Source organism: Mustela putorius, unplaced genomic scaffold (genome assembly GCF_011764305.1).
Source record: "Mustela putorius furo isolate JIRA1106 unplaced genomic scaffold, ASM1176430v1.1 tig00003853_pilon_pilon_pilon, whole genome shotgun sequence".
NCBI lineage: Eukaryota > Metazoa > Chordata > Mammalia > Carnivora > Mustelidae > Mustela > Mustela putorius.
Genome location: NW_025422005.1, coordinates 58,264,590 through 58,284,970, shown reverse-complemented (window position 1 = coordinate 58,284,970; position 20,381 = coordinate 58,264,590). Strand labels below are relative to the sequence as shown.

Below are 20,381 nucleotides of genomic sequence, written 5' to 3'. Positions count from 1 at the left end.
ATTAAGTGAAGTGAATGACATAGGCATTTGTAACACAGTGTTAAGCTACCCCTGACCTTCTGAGGTAAGTCAGAATCATCTGCTTTTCATAGTTGATCACAGGTAACTGAACCCAGGAAAAACAAAACTGCAAATAAGGGGAACTAATGTATTGCCCAAGTTCCAACATAATTCTCCGTGTTGTATGTATAGGGCAGACTCAAAGGAGAACAAAGCCTTTGAAAACTGAACTGTTAAGGACCAGCACACACAGAAAGTGAGACTGAGCTTGCGGAACTGTATCAAACTGGATTGATTGCCTCCCAAAACAAAACAAAGTAACCAATATTCCCCAAAGGCTTTTAACAGGATCCATTCAAAGTGTCCAAGATAAAAACTACAATTACTCAACAAAGAAAATTAATCAATATATAAAGAAGTGGGAAAATATAACCAATTCTCAAGGGGGAAAAAAAGCCCAGCAGCTGCCAACCCCTAAATGACTAAGAGGTTAAAATCATCAGACTTTAAAGCACTTATTATAATTAGGAAGTAGTTGAAAATGTTCTCTGTAGGTATACGTCATACTCTAGAAAAATTCTTATATTTTGGTATAGAAATCTGTGCATTAGAATATTTATACCACCGCTGTTTATAATGACAAACCTGTTAAATAGAAGGGATAAACCGCCTCCGAAAGAAATATTATCAGTATACAGCAGTAAAATTAAGGAACTACAATCACATGCAAATATACGCAACAACCTAAAATCCAACAAATTTGGAAGTACACTGTTGAGTGAAAACAAAACAAAACAAAAACAAAAACATAACAACCAACTTGATATCCTCGTAAAGCTCAACAGTTTAGAAACATAAATTTTTCAAAAGCTCAAGAATAAACCCAAAAGAGGAGCATGTTAACTCTGGAGAGAAGCAAGGGGTAAAAGACACACTGATAATATTAACAATACTGGCACTATCCTAGTTCTAAAATTATTGGTCGGTTCCCACGTGTACATTGCTTATGTTACATCGACGTACGCGTCAAAACCCAGCAAGTTTCTAAGTGATATCCGTGTGCTGAGTGCATGATTAAAGAACAGAGTTCTCAATCCTTTATTAAAATAACTTCTACAAATATTTGACAAGCCCATCATACCTCAACCGCTAAACCTACTAAGCAATCCGCGGTCCCAAACTCAAACCTGAGTACAGTCACTTCCGCCTGGGCTCCCTAGCTCCGCCCATATGAGCGGAAGTATTTTTCTTTTGGGTCCTCCCGCCTGTAGGGGGCTCTCCGAGGCTTCCAGTGCCACGAAGGCCTCCCGCCTGGGCTGACCCTGCGGCGCCTGTTACTTTAGCTCTAGAGAATTCATCTGCACTGTAACTCCTTCGGCCAGAAAACAATCGCACAGGCATCTTACTCTGGACTATAACGTTCACACTCAATCCCCGCCGGGGGTCCTCATTATCAAGCCCTGGTGCAGTGGTGTGTCGGAGTCAGGCGTCGTTGGGGACAGCCCCGGAGTGCTGAAAGTCCCCAGCCCGCTTCCTCCTGCGAAGACGTAGCTGCGGGTGGCTGTGGTGGCGGCGTCCAAGATGTCGACCAAGAATTTCCGAGTCAGTGACGGTGACTGGATTTGCCCTGACAAAAAGTGAGTTCATGAAGGGTCCCAAGTTGGGGCAGGGTTTATCGGTGGAAGTTTTTCAAGGTTCTCTCGGCGTTTTCCGTTCTCACAGTCTCTGGTACCTCAAGCCGGGTTGAGGCGGCGAACCGCCAGCTCCCAGGCGGGAAGGAGGCTCCAGTCTCTTCTCTCTGAGCTCTTTCGGGGGCCTTTGTGTTGAGGAGGTCTCCAGGTTTCCTCGACATTTTCTCTCCTAGGCCGCCCCTCTTTTTCGAAAGCGAGATGGCCTACCTTTTTGCCTCCACACCCCACCCCCGCCTCGGCCAGGTTTTGGCGATAAGGAAATCTCCAGAGGCCAGCTTGCGATTGGATATGCCCCACGTGACTTTTTTCTGCGGAACTTTTATTCGCGGGAAGCTGCTTTCTCGAACTCGGTGTTTTGGGGTTTTTTTTGCTTCTCATAATTTGCCGTGGATTTTTGGTTGTTTTGTTTTGAATTTTTTAATTTCAGTTTTGTTCCCTACTGTTTGTGATTCCCCCCCTTACCCAAACACTACCTTTCTTTTATTTAAGAAATTCTGATTTTTTTTTCTCCTCATTGATAATTTCCTCACAACAGTTGAACCAATCACCTTGTTAAAGACGAGAGGCCTGTGTTTTTGCCTGCTCAGCCCTGGAGATTCCTGCATCAGAGAAGCACGTGTTTCAGTAGCTGAGCTGTTTGACATTGTTGCTGAAGCCAGTGTGCTCTATTAAATGGCCACATTCTTTGGAAGGCTGCTCAAATAAACGCACCTATTTGGAAACACATGGAAAGTAATTGCCCCAAAAATGGCAAGCACAACTCACGTTCAAATAAAAATCTGTGATTTCTTACTAAGTTGGCTTCCAACATCATAGAGTTAGCGGTAATAAAGCGGAGAAACTTTGAAACAGACATGGGCTTAATTCCAGTTCTATTGCTTACAGACCATGTAAATAGGTTATTTAACTTTAAAAAACTGGTGTAGAATAGCTCCACTTTAATGAATACACGATAGTATAGATAATGTGTAGAACAACAAAATCCACAAAATGTGAGTACTCTTGTTAGCTATTGGTAGTAGTTTTAGAAAAGTTAAATCAATTACTGCCCCTAAAGGACGTTAAATCCTTATTTCCCCAACATTTGACTTCTATGCACACCTTAAGTAGTTAAAGGAAATATTGTTGTGTTTATTTAATAATAAATGGATGGCCCATTTGCATGAAGATTGGGATTACCTGAAGGATTAGGTCAGCCTAACAGTATTGAATAGAACAAATTCATATGCTACAAATAGCATTGGCCTAAGTGATACAGACTGTTGAAAACATTCAGAAGATTAAAAACTTGTGATTTTTGTGTTGTGGGTTACTTGTAGAATGATGTGCCTTTGATGGTGTCATTATGATAGCATATGCAAATACTTGAAGTAGGTCGAAGAGAGTATCTTCAGCTCTGTTACTGTTATGTGAATAAAGTATTATTTCTACAGTGTGTATATTCAGGATATATTTTCAGTGCTTACTTGGGTCATAAGGCATTGATTTATGGGGGAAAATGTCTAAAAATTATATGGAATGCACAGTTTAGTGCCCATTCCATAATTCATACATTTATTTCATTATAGTATAACACCTAAAAGAAATCAGCTTTTTAAAATTTAAGATTTGCATGTTATTCAGAGCATTTAACAGGCTTTTACCAATATACAGATGCACTTTTAAGACCATTGCTAGAGAACCTGGTAATTTTCTTGTTTTTAATTATGTTTGCTGGATATAAACAAAGTGATATTGTGTCGCACCATGTTGAGTTTATTGGTTGTGGTGGTTTTTTTCAACTAGGTTTCAGAGGTTTGGTAAATAACCCTAGAAAACTCCATTTCCTTGTGATTATTGAACTTACCTACACTTTTAGTTAGATTGTAAGTTCCTTACAATCCGTCTCGTTTGTAAAAAGATTTTGTTGAGACCCATGAAGCCATCTCTGATTTATCTTTATACTTAATGTATTTTTGTACCTATCTTCTTCTTTCTGTACTAGGATTTATTTTGAGTTGTTTTAGTTCTTGGTGCCTTTCAGTAATTGTTGAAGTGGAGTCCTATCTCAGTTCAGTTTTGCCAGGGGGATTTTGTTATAATCAATGGTAGATGCCAATAGAACACTGAAACACCGAGATCAAATGACTAACCAGGATCACATAACCAGTTAGCGAAAGATTGGAATATTTTATCCTGGACTTATGATTTTAAATCATACGTTTTTTTCCACCTCATTGCAAGGATTTGGGGAGGGGGGAATTGGGTTTTTTTTGTTTGTTTTGTGATTTGACTGAGATGGCATTAGAAGTTCTGGATGTGGGTATATAATAAGGACACATTAATAGTTGTGCATATAGAATTTTAAAAATTCTGTAGATTTAAATATTATATCTATATATTTTTTTTTATTTTCAGATGTGGAAATGTAAACTTTGCCAGAAGAACCAGCTGTAATAGATGTGGTCGAGGTAAGCATTTAAGGAAGCTTCTATTACAACTGTATATGGACCATTTTTTTAATTTCCCCAGATTCGTAAAGCATTATTTTCCTATTTTCAGAAAAAACAACTGAGGCTAAGATGATGAAAGCTGGGGGTACTGAAATAGGGAAGACACTCGCAGAAAAGAGCCGAGGCCTTTTTAGTGCTAATGACTGGCAGTGCAAAACGTATGTGTTTTAAATTATCCGCTTTTTCTTCCATAATAACATGTCTAACCTTTACTTATTAGTATTTCCAATTCTTACTAGTCACATTGACAAACCAAGTAAACCTTTAAATCAAAGATACGTTGATTGTTTAGTCCATATCTGACAGAGTAGTATAAAGAATTCTTAAATTCTATTTTTTTTTAAAGGGCAGTATTGGTTTTTACTGTGATGAATCATGTATACTAGTAAATGAATGCTTAAGGTAAGCTTGCATTCCCAAAAAAGAGGGGCTATTTAAAACTACCAAAACCTACTTCTCTCATTGAAAAACCTCAAAAATTTTTAGTCTCTATCATTAATACGAAATACACTACAAAATTCATTTTGCCTGTTTACAAGGTAGATTTAGAATCATAAGTTGTTTGCCATAATTATCTTTGATCAGGTAGTTTTCCTTAATACTTTCGATTTTCAGGTTCTGTATAGATTTTTTCCAACTTTCATCTTTTCTGTTGTGCAGATGAATTGCATATATGAAAAAGGACTGAATCAGAAGAGGGTTTTACATAAATTCCTGATCCGATAGTAAATTTGTATTGGAGAATTCTCCAACAGATTAAATCACTGGATTTTATATGCTGTGAAATTCAGTGTTTGCAGTTACTCCTCAAAAAAAAATTTAACTATATTTGGAGGGTATAACCTTACTGTTCTTTGAGGTGAATTTGGAGACTGAAAAATTAGTGAAACCTTTAAAATGAATTTTCCCCTGAAGGCATCAAAATCTTTGTAGGTATAATTTGCCTCATATTTTTGGAAAAAAAAAATGACAGGCACTTCTCAAACTATATAGCTTTTGTTTCTCTGCTTAAATAGTTCAGTGTTCTGTTGAAATCTGTATTTTCTTTTCAGAAAATTTCCACTACTGGTACATTTTCTTTGTTTGCAATATTCTTAATAAATGTTTCTTTATGGTAGTGATTTCATCCTAGTTTTTATTTTAAAATTTTAGAATGTCAAAAAATTTACTTTTTTTTCTTAGGTTGTATTATAGCCTATTAATTTGGTATTTTTCTCTTTTAAAGATGCAGTAATGTGAATTGGGCCAGAAGATCAGAGTGTAACATGTGTAATACTCCAAAGTATGCTAAATTAGAAGAAAGGACAGGTAAAATACAATCACATTCTAACTAAATGATTTTAGAAAAACTAAAAATTAATTGACAGTTCTATCATCTTCTCTTAACAAGAGCACAGTAGTTGAAGATTCTGTCTGTTTTGCCCTTAGGTTTTTATCTTGGTGTTTTTCTCTCATACCCAGAAAAGATCATATTTTGTTTAATAATAACACAGTTCATAAAATACAGTATTAGATAGTCCTATACTGACAAATAGTGACATTAGAAAGGGCAGAGAGTGGATGCCTGGGTGGCTCAGTCAATTGGGCAGCTGCCTTTGGCTCAGATCATGGTCCTTGGGTCCTGGGATGAAGTCCCACATCAGGCTCCCTGCTCAGTGGAGAGCGTGCTTCTCCCTCTCCCTGCCGCTCTGCCTCCTTGTGCTCTCTTATCTCTCTGTCAAAGAAATAAATAGATAAATAATCTTTAAAAAAAAAAAAAGGGGCAGAGAGGCTATTCTTTTAAGATAATTATCTAAAGGTTAGGCAGTAATTCTCAAATTTAGCTGTGCCTTGGTGTCATTTGAGAAACTTTTTAAAAAACAGATTTCAAAACAGAACCATGAAAGCTCTTTGGGTGTGTGTCCCAAAAATCTGTAGGTGATTTGGGTGGTGTTTGGTAACCATTGGCCTAAGTAATAGGTTACCTTTGGCTTTGTGTGTTCTCTGTGGTAAGATGAAAATATTTACCTAATTGAATATAGTTTTTCAGTTATCAGCAGTTAACCCAACCATATTATCAAATCTGACTTTATCATGTAGTGACTCAGACATCACAGAATCAAAGGCTTCTGTATACAGTTATCATTGTCAGACTTAGACTTACTAAACTACTTCCCTGTTTCTTTTCCTTGAGAACGTCACACCACTTAAACTGTGTGGTTTCTGAGGGTATGAGACCCATTAGCCCTTCCAGAATCACCTGGACGAAGCCTTCCTTCGAGGCTGCAACAGAAATTCTTGTTTTATTCTCCCCTTTTTTGTTTTTTTTAATTCTTCTTTTTTTTTAATAATAATCTCTCATGTGAGATTATAGTCCAGTGTCCTAGATATTTTTTTCTTTTTCAGTCCTCAAGTGTTACCCCACTTTTCTCATTCTTGGCCTTTAAATTGATTGGATAGATTGGAGCCTTCTCATAAAGAGTCTTCCTTTTTTTTCCTTCCTTCACCTTTAAAGTATATGTTCTATCTTTTTTGATCTTTTTTCTTCCCATACCTCTGGGAGTTTGTGTCCTTTTTAGATTCATCATCATCTCCCTGGCCACAGAATATTTGTTGAGTTTCTTCAAGATCCAGTCTCTTAAGTTTTCTTTCTTTGCTCTTTATTTTCTGGGCATTTTTTCCTGAGCCCTTAGTTTAAGTAATCTTTGGCACACATAATACTCAGATATATGTCTTCAGCTGAGCCTTCTTTGACCCATATATTAAACTGCCTATTGAACATTACCATCTAAATTTCAACCTTATTATATCCAAACTGAACTCATGATTTTCCCCCAGGACCTGGCCCTCTTCTACTGATCTCTTTCTCATGATTAGTACTACCCACCATATGCTTGTTGCGTAAGCCAGAAATCTAGATGTGCTTAGTAACTCCTTCATTTCTCCTCTGTTCTCCACCCTCTTCCTCCCGCAAAATTCTTTTCCACCACTCCTCTAGATAGGAATACCACTATATCTTGTCTTGGAGAAATAGCTCCTTAGCTGGTGTCTGTATATATTCTGCCCCCACTTCTCTGTTGGCAGCCAGAGATGTGATTTTGTTGTTGTTGTTGTTGTTGTTGTTTTAAAGATTTTATTTATTTATTTGTCAGAGAGAGAGGAGCGAGAGTGAGCACAGGCAGACAAGAGAGGCAGGCAGAGGGAGAAGCAGGCTCCCTGCCAAGCAAGGAACCCGATGTGGGACTCGATCCCAGGACGCTGGATCATGACCTGAGATGAAGGCAGCTGCTTAACCAACTGAGCCACCCACGCGTCCCAGAGATGTGATGTTTTGTTTTGTTTTTTTATTGTTTTTTCTTTTGATTTGTTTTTTATTTTAGAGTAAAAATTTCATTGGTTTAAAACTGTTTTGTTTATAGGATAAAGTCCAAAATCTTTAACAGTTTTTTAAATTTTATTCCTGAAAAGCCTTTTGTCTATTCGTATTCTCTGACCTATTTTATGAGTGTTTTAAGTTTCACTATTGCAAGAGCAACTGAAGTCCTCAAAGTTTGATGTCTTCACTTTTCCTTTACCTAGTATTTTTTTCTGTGATTCTGGTGTCTTGACTCTTTCCCACTTCTCTGGCTATAACTAGTAGTCTTTGCTGGTCACAGTTGTAGGTGTGAAAAAAAACCTATACCATTGCTCTCCAGTGTTTCTTTACTATTTTTAATAAGGAAGTCCAAGGTTCTGGGAAACATTTCCTAAGCATTGGATAGTTTGCATAAAAGAAAAGTTGATGTACTACTGAAAGATTGCTGACTTCTCTGTTATCCCTTCAAATAATTATACAAATAATTTGCTTAGCCATTCTTCTATTTTGAATAGTTTATACATTAGTAATGTTCTTGTCAAAAATTGAATTTTTTCTATGGCCTATATGAGAACATGAAAATAGCTTTATATTTGCTATGATACTCACTTTAAATTAATTTTACAGGGCTCTTGGATTTAGGCAGCTGCGGTAGACTCAGGTCATGATCTGGGATCCTGGGATCCAGCCCCACCTCAGGCTCTCTGCTCTGTCTGCCTCTTTGTCTGCTTCTTCCTGTGTCCTCTCCCTGCTCGTGTTCTCTCTCTCTCTCTCATTCTCAAATAAATAAAATCTTCTTTTAAAAAAAGTAATTTTACTTACATACCTATGCAGAATTACTTGTGAATTATAGTTCACTTTCTAAATCTTGCAGTAATTTATTTGCTGTATCATTTTTCAGCTATAAATTACTTAAATATGAACAAAGAACTGTCTAAAAGCCCAACTATTGGTTTTAAATACAATTGTTTTAATATTTTTACAGGTTTCCACATAGTAATAGTCTGGTTTATCAGGCATTTTTTTGTACTGCTGACCTGAAAATAATCATGCTATATTGCATTATATTTGTTCACTTGCCTTTTTTTAAATTTTCATATGTAAATTAATTCCCATCTACATCCTGTGGATTTTTGGGGGTTTGTTTTTTAGTTTTTTCTCCTTTTAAGTTTTTAGAGTTTAGTTCTTTATTACTAATCATCTCTTAAAATGACTTACTTTCCATCTAGATGCTGTGAAATTTGGGGTTTTTCCTACTTTTAAGTACTTTGAAGCTTATATCTTTATTATTAGTTATCTTTTAAAAGTTTGTTATTATACTACGCATACCTTAATCTCAGGACATACTGATAAAATATTAAATATATCTAGAGGTAAACTATAGTGAATTACAACTTTCCACAGTATTTGTAATCTAAAATTAGCATTGAGTATGAGCTCTTTTCTTGAGGTTCAGGGTATACTTGTTTGTACTTGTTTTTCTCTTTTTATATTTCTGAAAAGCTAGAGCCAAGATTTTAGTAAGGAAAAGTTATTACTGTTATTTAATACACTCTTCATTTGTACATCACGTACAGAAGCAAAAGGAAATTCTTGTATAATACAGTTGAAGTCCATATTGTCTCTGAAATAAGGTAGGAGGAGGAAAGAGATCACATGCAAGTATTTGAGGGATAAGCACCTACACATTGCAGTGTTCACTGATACAGACTCTAATGAAGATAAGATTAATTTAATGTGATTTTTTAAAAATTTTATTTATTTATTTGACAGAGAGTGAGAGAGAATACAAGCAGGCAGAGCAGCAGGCAGAGTGAGAGGGAGAAGCAGGCACCCCGCCAAGCAAGGAGCCCGACATGGGGTTCGATCCCAGGACCCTGGGATCATGACCCGAGCCGAAGGCAGTTGCCTAACCAACTGAGCCACCCAGGCACCCCTAATGTGATTTTTTTTTTTTTTAAGTTAAATTTATTACATTCTGTTGTTGGGACAATTATATCCCTTCTACTATTTGTGTCTCTTATAAAATGATGATAGGGTAAATGATCATTTTTTAAATGCCCATGATTGTCAATATTAAAGCCACATAGCCTAAGGTCTTTAAAAATACGTTTTTGTTCATAAATTTATTTAGGTTTTGCGCATTCATGAAATCCTTAAATCTTGGACTTGGCTGCCTTTGTATGCTGGTACTGCTCTGCGGCATGTACAGTAGTACTTAGATAATGTTGCTCTTGCTGACATAGGTCTGTTATGTTTTTAATGGCAGATTTATTCAAAATCTCACTCTTTCTAAAACTAGCTCCAGTTTCTCTTAAGTCTGTGTCAAAAAGCTGTTGATCTAATTATAGTTAGTTGTGACCTCAAAGAATAGTGGTTTGCTGATCTTGATTACTTTTTAATAAAATGTTTTCATTTTATTTATTTATTTATTTATTTATTTTTAAAGCTTTTATTTATTTATTTGACAGAGATCACAAGTAGGCAGAGAAGCAGGCAGAGAGAGAGGGAGGAAGCAGGCTTCCTCCTGAGCAGAGAGCCCGATTCGAGGCTTGATCCCAGGACCCTGGGATCATGACCTTAGCCGGAGGCAGAGGCTTAACCCACTGAGCTACCCAGGCACCCCGAATATTTTCATTTTTTATTGCCTACTTCATTGAACCTAAGTGACTTTGAACAATGTATTAAAAATATTTGTATTAAAACCAACTTGGTGTTGTGTATTATGTCATCATGTTTGTTTATATAATGAGGAATATTCCAAACCCTAGCTACATTTTATTCCAGCAAAAGTTCACCATATCCAATGATACCAGTCTATTTGCAACTGTACTCAGTGAAATTTGATTCTTAGTTCTTACTGAGTCTACTTGTCTTAGAAGAATTATGATAAAATACAGAGGGAAGTTATTTTAAAACGTGGGTTATGGCATAGATTTGAAGGAGGTGTTTTCCACCTGGGTATCCTATGCATTGTCTAAGTCATACAGGACATTTTGAAATTGAGAAGAGCTAGGAATGTAGCAACAGGCTTTTTTTAGCTGATGTATCTTAAGTTTAACACTCTTCTCTGTAGTGATGTTTTTTAATACGCTTTTTTTAGGTAGTAATTTATTAGCTAGACAAATGTAACTGATGAGATTTTTCTCTTTTCTCCATTGCTTGGGGGCAGTTTTGACATTTTTGTTGTTTTTGTTTTTTTATTTATTTGACAGAGATCATAAGTAGGCAGAGACGATGAAGCAGGCTCCCTGCCGAGCAGAGTCTCCAATATGGGGCTCGATCCCAGGACCCTGGGATCATGGCCTGAACCAGAGGCAGAGGCTTTAATCCACTGAGCCACCCAAGCGCCCCAATTTTGACATGTTTTTATTATTTTAATGAATTGTCATAGGGTAACAATTTATGCCCCCTCCATTTTTAGGCTATGGCGGTGGTTTTAATGAAAGAGAAAATGTTGAATATATAGAAAGAGAAGAATCTGATGGTGAATATGATGAGGTAAGCGATATGTTAGTGTGCAGATTGAACACAAATTAGAACACATTAAAAAATACCTAAAACGTAAAGGAATAATAAATGTATATTTTTGTAAGTATACTCTGTACCCTTTAAGACAGCTTATCATTTTTAAGAAGTCCTAACTTAAATACATAATTGTTGAAGTTAACTTGAAAATACTTATTTACTTAAATATGTAAAAGTAATTTCTTAGAAAAAGTAGTAATTTTAAAACATTTCGGCTAACAGAAATATGAAACTTTTTCTCTAGTTCGGACGTAAAAAGAAAAAATACAGAGGGAAGGCAGTTGGTCCTGCATCTATTTTAAAGGAAGTTGAAGATAAAGAATCTGAGGGAGAAGAAGAGGATGAGGATGAAGATCTTTCTAAATACAAATTAGATGAGGTAAATGATTTCCTTGTCTTATTTCCCCTTAGTCTTATTTGAGCTATGATATAACATGAATCTTTTCAGTGGTTTTTGCCCAGTAGTGAAGATATGTTTTTATGTATTCATTTGTTCTCAAAAAGATTTTGAACTTCACTCTGCCAAGCACTATTCTCTGGAGTTACAGTAATGAGACAGAACCATCCTACTTTTTCAATTCTAGAGCGGAAAGATATAAATGAATGAGATAATTTAGATAGCAGTGGTATTGTAAAGATAAATATAATAACAGAACATGAGAAGAGCTACTTTGGTTTCAGTGGATGGAAAGATTTTTGAGGAGGTGAATTTGAGCTGAGACCTTGAATGATAGAATGCTGGCCACAAGCAGAGAACAGCAAATTGAAGTCATTTAAATAAAGGAAAGAAACAAGCAACATCAAAAAATCATAATAAACTAATGTGGTTAAAGCAGAGAGGAGAATGTGGTGAGAGGGTCAAACACTATCAGGTCAGGTGGTATCCATTCTGTGAGTTCAGAGTCTAAAGTTTTATGGCCTGATGTATATATCCAGATTAAGGGTACATTTGAGGTCTGATCCTAAGAAGCCCTCAAATGCTACTTAACAAATCATTGTGGAACAAGTTTTTTAAAGCTTGTTTCCTAAGAAATGAGATCAAGCAAATCTGATCTGTTTCAGATTTGTGACTGTCAATATAATAACATACTGGGGAGGCAGAATGGATTTCTAGAGTTAGGGAGACTACGTGAGAGGTTATATTGTAATATACTAAAGAAAAGAGCAAAGTTGTGAACTTAGACTAAAGAAGAGGGATTCAAGGACTTTTAAGGGGTAAAACTGAAAATTCTTGACAGCTTACTTGGTAATTGTGACAGAAAAAGAAGAAATGAGTATGACTTTTAGGTTTACTTCACTGAAATGTCTGAGATAGTCATCTGTTTATCTGAGACGAGGAATATAATGGGCAGATTTTAGGATTGAGAATTTGCTGAAATGTCGATGGAACCATATATCTGTTGATGATACCATATATCTATATGGAGATGTTGAGTGCAGAGAACTGTTCATTATTCCTAGTAGATAGCATTCATACACAAATGTGTAAATAATTGACTCAATTCTTATTAGGATGAGGATGAAGATGATGCTGATCTCTCAAAATATAATCTTGATGCCAGTGAAGAAGAAGATAGTAATAAAAAGAAATCTAATAGACGAAGTCGCTCAAAGTCTCGATCTTCACATTCACGTTCTTCATCACGCTCATCCTCCCCCTCAAGTTCAAGGTCTAGGTCCAGGTAAACGGGTACAGGTCAAGGGTAACACCAGTCAAAATGTCAGTATCTAACTTCTTTATTTATAAATTTTGTTATTCTTGACTGAATAAGCTTTCCTTTTTATTTTAGAGATTTCATTCAAGTCAACATTTACAAAATAATTTTTCTTAGTGGCATGAAGTTATTGTCTGGTATTTTCAGAAGTGCAAACCCATTTTTTAGCACCATGCCTTTTATTAAAATAGACTTTTTAAAAATTAATTTAAATCATTACATATAGTGATACTTAAAGAGGTAGTATACATTTAGGTACTTTTAAATAAAAGGAAGATTTCACTCATGATGTCAAAGGCGAGTATAGAAATTTTCTAGACACTAATTATATAATTGGTTTTAATGGACAGTGTTTTAATAATTTACTTTGATGTAAGTGTTTTGAGTAAAGGAGGAAATTCAGACATATTAGTTCTTTTGGCTTAATGCTCGAGATTTTGAGATGTCCAGGAAAAAGGATTTAGTTGGTGGTGTACTTGAATATTATTTTGCTAGTAATGTAAAATTTTAATAATACCTGATTGCATAGTCAGCAGTGAGAATTTTAGGTGAGCAAAAGCAGTACCTTCTATAGACAGTGTTCTCTTGAAGAATTGTATTCATGGTGCAGTGAAGCCATGGACCATGAATTTTAATGGTATTTAGGGACAAAAATATTAGCTAATTGAGTACTTAACAGATAATTTTTGTTTGAGTACTGTAAAGTCTGAAAGCTTACAGGTGTGATAATTTTAAGATTTAAATGTAATAGTAATCTTTTTCTGCAAGGTATTACTTTAAGGGATAAATTAAAGGTATATATTAGGTTAATAAGTGAATTTTATTTTCTTTGTGATTTTTAAAATTTAAATAGGCCGTATCTCCCCTTGTGTCATTTTTCAGTAATTACCTAAGGCAATGACAGGATTGTTAATGTGTTATCTCTTTAATTCCCTAACCTTTGAGTAGACAGAAAACAGCGATTAAACAAACATACACATGGCGTCATACTTAAAAAAAATGTCATATTAGCTACAGACAAAGGAAACAAGGAAATTGTTAGAGATCATGGAAATTGATAGAGATCTATCAGAGAAATTAAATTATAAACAGCATTCATTATTCCTGGATGTATAAGTCCTCAGTTGCTTTAAAAATTATTTGTGAACAGAAAGTACTTAATGAAGTGAGGTAATGCTTAGTGTTTTTATTTGTACATTTTGAGTGATTTTTGTAGTAATTTAGACAAAATTTTGTAATTTAGGCAAATTTAAGTAAATTTAGTAAATTGGGCAAAATTTAGTTGTTTTTTTTAAACTAACTTAAGTTTGGGCATAACTATTGAAGCAGTAAACTGTTTAGTTACTGTAAAATACTGTATTTTGAAAATATCTACCTCAAATAGCTGTCTTTTTATATGAAAATGAACTCTAATATATATTTTTCTTTCAGTGTTCATTTCACAAAGTTCATTTAAGTGGTCCTGGAAAAAAAAATCCTTCCATGTTGTTCCAGGTCCCGTTCAAGAAGTTCTTCCAGTTCGCAGTCAAGATCTCGTTCCAGTTCCAGAGAACGTTCGAGATCTCGTGGGTCGAAATCAAGGTGAATGAGGTAGCATCTCTCTGTAAAGAGAGAGAAAAAATATTTAAAGGCTGCAGAAGGCGTTGCTGCTTTTTTCCTCTTAATTTGCTTCTACTTGTCAATTTTATTTTAGCATTAGAAAACTAATGCACTTGCCTCAGCTTAATTTTCTCACCATGAGATGTTTCCATTGCCAGCAATGTGCCAAGACATTCCCATGATTGAATTAAGGTTGCAATTTTGCATAACGCAAGGTTTGTTATTTTCGTGCTAGGTAAAATGTGCTGAAGTAGGAAGATGGAGCCAAGTCTTATCATCAGATCTCTAGTACATTAAAGTCATGTTTGCAATAATAGTTCAAATAAAATTAGAAATATGCAGAGAAAAAGTTTACTGTGTTCTTAAAAGGAAGAAAATTAACCTTGCCCCCAAACAGATTTTGTTTTGTAGGGCAGTTTTTCCGTATTTACAGAAACTATTTCATCATTTACATTCAGATAAAGTTTCTGGAATGTTTCATACATATTTCCATTTTTTGGTAATATATAAAATACTACAGAATTACAAATACAAAATGTTTTACATAAATACTGTATATAGAACAAACACTCCTTAAACTTCATAAACTAAAGTGTGGTTGGTTAAAAAATATATATGTTGGTTAGTCTAGGTAGGATGTGGTCTTAAGCAAGCATTACTGTTAACTTCAAGTTGCATTTAGTCGAACCTGTAAAGGAAAACAATTTGTGGAGAAGCAAATAGAAACATTAGTGTTTACTTTCTTGAAGTTTTTTCTAAATTTGGTCAAAATATGCTGCCCTTTAAGTTGATTTATTGATCATTTATTTAAAGCATCTAACAAGAATAGAAAACGACTAAAATTCCACTTGTGTGGAAATTCACACTGAAGTTTTAGGATAGTTTTTGGTAAAAAACACTTGCTTAGTAGAGCCAAATCTGTAGCATTAACGGGCATTTGCAGTTTAACATTAAAGGAAGAAAGAATGGTACGCAGGCTTGTAGTAAGCCAGTACAAAATGGAGAGCAAGTGAGTTTCTTGTTACTATGTATTATCAATGTTTTAGTACTTTTATTTGAGTGCTTCTTAGGTGAAGATCCTTAAGTCCTATATCCCTTTGGGAAGTACTAGAATTCAGATTTACAGAACAGCCTTCATGTTCTTCCCAAACATTTTTTTCATTGCTTATAACTTTCCAAAGAATTCTCCTTTTGGGCTTTCTGATTTTATTTTAAGCCCAAAGGTGAATTTTTTGGGAAGTTTAAGCTAAATTCCTTCAACCAAAATATGTAAATGAAGAAAAAATTTTGCATTAAACATTTGCACATTTACTTCTGCCTGAAACATGTGAATGTCAACACTTCATACTTCATGAATAATAGTCCTTCATAAAAATAAAGATTGTTAATATAAATCAAAGTTTTAAAGTTATTCATTTTATTTTTCTTTATTTGACAGTTTAATAGTTACTTTTCTTTCCCATTGCTGTCCTCAATCCCTGCCTCTTATATAGCAACTCAACCAATAGGTTGCATAATTCCTCAGGGAATTATTATATTTGCCTCAGGAAGTTATATATAACACAAGTTTGTTCCCAAATGGGATGATGTTTTCTAGACATAAAGTCATGCCAATGCAGTTACCTTTTGGTTTTGTTATTTATGTATACTTTAAAATGTAAGTCTTAAGTTAAAAAAAATTAGTTCCATAATATATTAAGCTGGTTTTAAATTGTAAGTGATGAACGCTTAGAATGTTAAAGTAATTGTACTTAAATAGAATTGTTTTCATGGTTGAACCCAGAAGTCTTCTGTTGAGTATGCAGTAAGTATTCCTTCTTACAAAGTTTTCAGTTGTATGTCCTGTTTATTTTTGGAGCTATCTGTTAACTAAACGATCTGCCTCATTTCTTCTTTTAATGAAATGTTTGATTTGTTTCTCAATCAATGAAGATCCAGCTCCAGGTCCCACAGGGGCTCTTCTTCCCCACGAAAAAGATCTTATTCAAGTTCATCATCATCTCCTGAGAGGAACAGAAAGAGAAGTCGTTCTAGATCTTCTTCATCTGGTGATCGCAAAAAAAGACGAACAAGATCACGGTCACCCGAAAGGTTTGGGTTTCTGTAGAAATAAGAATGGGTGTTCTTAAGTGTGTTTATTAGATTAAACTTCCTAGTCAAGGATTAGATTTTCATTTTCTCCTTGTTCCAATTTTAAATTACACTTCTCAACTTTGAACTTCAAAACCATTAATTATTTTGTTTATCCTGTGTGCTTGATCAGGTTGCTTAGAAAAGTCATAGATCAAACTACTCTTCCACTATCTGGTCATTTTATTGTTTAAATTTTTATTTTCGTATATGATTATTATAGCCAACTCTCGGTTATTTCTGTCTTTTAAGATTGTAATTCAGAGGCTGTATGTAGAAATAATTTAGAAGTTGATTTTTAAATGTATTGATTTATGTTCTTGAGTTTACATTAAATATTAGAAATCAGAATTCTGGGGCCTCTAGTAAAAAAAATTAACTATATTATTATTGGAAATCTTTTCTCATATAAATATGTATAAATGCATTTCCACAGCAAATTATTGTTTTATGCCCTTCATCTATAAGGATATAAGGAAATTGTTCTTGTAGCTAATAAATTTTTCATCTTGCAGTCCAGATCTTTTATTTTTCTCCCTAAGAGAAAGACCTTTACTGGATCACCTTACTATATTGACATTTTTAAAATTTAGAGAGGGCAGGTGTCCTCTGTCAGCCTTTTCTGCAACAGGCTAATTAATTACTCAGTTTCATTAACTTTCTCTACATTCTCAATGTCTAATTATATAGGCATTTTAATGATTTCCTTTGTAGTCTTTGCAAATTTTCCATATCCTTTCAGCTTCTGAAAATAAGAAATAAGAATCTAATTATTGCTGGGTTCAGTGGTAGAGTTACTTCATGATTCCTTTGTGTACAGAATGATTAATTTTTCTTCACATTTTAAAGTTTAGATATTAAGGTTACACACAACTAGTGTTGTTTTTGTGCATTTGTTCCTTTGTAAGAAAATTACTCCGTACTTGAGTGAAATTCATTCTGTTGCTTTCTTACCACTCTGCAAATTTATATCTTAGCCACATATAATCCCCCTAGTTTGTTGTCATCTAAACTTAATGAACATGTTCTCTATTCCATAAGCCAGGTGATTGGTGAAAACACTAAACAACCCTGAGCCCAGGGCCAACCCCTCGGAACACCACTACTTTACCCAGGTTGATATATTGACTTATTCATATTAGCTGCATGAATATAACCCTATAACTAATTGTATAATCATCTTGTGTGACCTAGATTTCCAAACATAATTATTTATGAATAGATATTTTCATACACAGAAGCCTTGCTTTATTTGTTTTACATATAGACTTACTACACACTACAGTGTATCACAGGGATTCATTTAGTCACACTTCCATTACCAAGTTTATATGCTTTTGTTGTATATTATCTGTAATTTTACACATTTCTGCAAGGCTTTTCTTCATTACCTTAAATAATTGAGAGGTGGCTATATCTTGAAAAGAGAAGATATTTGTAAATATAGAGAATTTTAAATTATGGTTATGCTATTGCTGAGCTCACACCCAACATCTAAATACTAGTTAGTTGTTATGTGTATACATTTGTATCTTACATTTTAATTATTTTGCCAGCATATTAAGGTCTTATTTTTTATATTTTCACAGTCTTATGAATGAATGCTGGATAATCAACTTTAGCTTACTAGATTATCTGCTTTCTCTTTATGTCTTACAGGCACCACAGGTCATCATCTGGATCATCCCATTCTGGTTCCCGTTCAAGTTCAAAAAAGAAATAATGTATTAAAATTTACATCTTAAAAAAAAAAAAACAGTACAGTGCATGAAGCATATTTTTTAAGAAGTTGGTGTCTTACTTGGTCAGAAGTGCTAAATCTGCTAGTAGAGGTGCATGCCTTTCATTGCTTTTCAGATCAATACAGCTGTGTTTATTTGTGAAATTAAAAGTTAAATAGTATTTTAAGCCATAATGCCCCAAAATATATGCTCTATTTGTCATTCATTATTTACAACCATTTGCTTCACTTAAAACCATCTCAGCTATGGCAAAGTACTTTGTTTCCTAATTTGAACTCTTGTTTTTTTTCATTTCCGAATATGAACTGTCTATTGACTGAAGACAGGATAACCTAGGCTTGCCTGAACTTGGGCATGGAGGCAAGACTGTGGTAAAGTAGTTGGAAACAATCTGTTTATGACAATTTGGGAAGAGGAGTCAACCTGTTTATGTTAATCTATGTCAAAGTGATTCTTACCAGAAAAAGTTAAAACTCGTTGAAAACAGCCAACTGGAAACTTTTATTTGAAATTCCCTATGCTGAGGGTGCCTTAGAATCTTTGTCTCTCTCTTACTCTGTTTTACGTTTTGTATCACCACATTTAATGAAGAAAAATCTTCTGAATTGCAGAAGGGATGTTATTCATTTCTCTTTGACACATAATTTTGAGCAAAAGTGTAAAACCAGTTCCTCTCTTTACTGGCATTAATGATGAGAAAGTTGTTTATTTCAAAATGTTTATCTTAATATTTTAAGAAGCTTTATGTGATACCCTTTAAAAACCCAGTTATCACATATGGTAGGGTAGACAAAGTTAAATCATAGTTAATGAGGAACAAATTGAAGAAAGCTTCAGAAGAATATTTCTCTGAGTGAAAGACCAACAGAGATTCTGAATTTAAGTGAACATTTATTTGCCTTGGAATGTTCAAACACTGCATAAAATTTTCTTTTTAGTAACAAATGAATGCTTATTTCTGCATGACACGCAGAATTACTTGTTGTTCCTATTCACTTGAAATTACTTATGGCTTAAAATACTTTCAGAGTTTGTTTTATTTCTCAAAATTAAAATCTGGTCACTTGAACCCCATTTTGTCCTCTGGCTTAAAAACAGAAAGGTTTCTCTTAGCAGTATCTTCAGTGACAATGCAAGGTAAGTATATTAAGGGAAATCGACAGTGCACTTGGGGACTTATTGTCATGGGGGTCAGTATCCACTTTTTGTTTTTTTTCCTTAATTTTAAATTATTGTCTACTGCAATTAAAAATTTTTAAAGTTTTAAGGTGTTTAGTAGACAGACCAAATGGAATTATTTGTTTTTTATTTTAAAATGAGTGATTTTTCTTTTCAAGTGATCTAAAGGTTAAAGCAAAAATACCTTATGTAGAAGTATTTTGACGATATTTTTACAATGAACTTCCCCTTGTTTTTTTACGTCTTAATTTTCTTTGCTACGTTTACTGTAGGTTGCACAAGAACTTTTACTCTCTTGTATTTGTGCCTCAGACTTCTTGAAAGTCCACCTTCTAAATTGCCCAGATGATCTTCTAGAGTCTACATGTTACCATTGGCTTATTCTTGTGCTTTCTGTATTTGAAACTTTGGCTGTACTAAGCAAATGCAAGGTTATAAATTTAGCTAATAGTTTACAGACAATTCAGATGATTATGATTTCATTTGGTTTAACTAAGCTGTACTAGTTCATTTCATGAGGAAATGATGCTGTAGACAAATGTAAATAAAGCTGTGAGTCAAGCATCAAGTGGCATTTGTGAGAAATAAATTAGAATTTTTAAGCTCTGAGTTAATGTTCATTTTTAAATTAATTATAGTCCTGTTACTTTTGATTGTGTGTTTTAAATTCTTTATATTCCTTTACCTTTGTATAACATCACCCTGTGTTTATATGGGAGGGCTTCGTTTAAAACATACCAGATTCATGATCAACTATAACCTTGGATACTCAAAATTTTTGTGACTTTATTTTTCATGGAGAATACCCAAATTCGTTGACTATTTCCTACCACTACATCACACAGTTTATTTCATGTGATAAAATAGTACTCCATAGTGTGCTTCTTGAATTAACTTAAAACTGACTTTTGGACACTGAACAACTATTTTAACTGCTAAATTTTCTGAAGTTCCCATTTAGAATTCTTTTA

The 20,381-nt window shown here is 34.3% G+C and overlaps 1 protein-coding gene across 2 annotated transcripts; it reads left to right on the top strand.

Annotated features, from left to right (window-relative positions):
• Positions 1 to 1,408: 1,408 nt before the first annotated feature.
• ZRANB2 (zinc finger RANBP2-type containing 2) lies at positions 1,409 to 20,019 on the top strand. Of its 2 annotated transcripts, XM_045064721.1 has the most exons (11): positions 1,436 to 1,637; positions 4,089 to 4,141; positions 4,233 to 4,341; positions 5,409 to 5,491; positions 10,942 to 11,018; positions 11,290 to 11,424; positions 12,558 to 12,727; positions 14,255 to 14,341; positions 16,292 to 16,450; positions 17,531 to 17,604; positions 18,149 to 20,019. In XM_045064721.1, the coding sequence occupies exons 1-10, from the start codon at positions 1,582 to 1,584 to the stop codon at positions 17,562 to 17,564; spliced, it is 963 nt and encodes a 320-aa protein (XP_044920656.1). In that variant the 5' UTR covers positions 1,436 to 1,581; the 3' UTR covers positions 17,565 to 17,604; positions 18,149 to 20,019. The 2 variants fall into 2 exon arrangements, with proteins under 2 accessions (XP_004763075.3, XP_044920656.1); XM_004763018.3 differs by lacking the exon at positions 17,531 to 17,604 and having other exon boundaries at positions 1,409 to 1,637.
• Positions 20,020 to 20,381: the final 362 nt, after the last annotated feature.

What these genes read in the sequence shown, in the direction of transcription:
- ZRANB2 (XM_004763018.3), top strand. Translation starts at nt 1,582, where the DNA reads ATGTCGACCAAGAATTTCCGAGTCAGTGACGGTGACTGGATTTGCCCT. An exon ending in TGGATTTGCCCTGACAAAAA is followed by an intron (nt 1,638 to 4,088) that starts GTGAGTTCATGA and finishes TTTTATTTTCAG; the next exon opens with ATGTGGAAATGTAAACTTTG. An exon ending in CTGATGGTGAATATGATGAG is followed by an intron (nt 11,019 to 11,289) that starts GTAAGCGATATG and finishes CTTTTTCTCTAG; the next exon opens with TTCGGACGTAAAAAGAAAAA.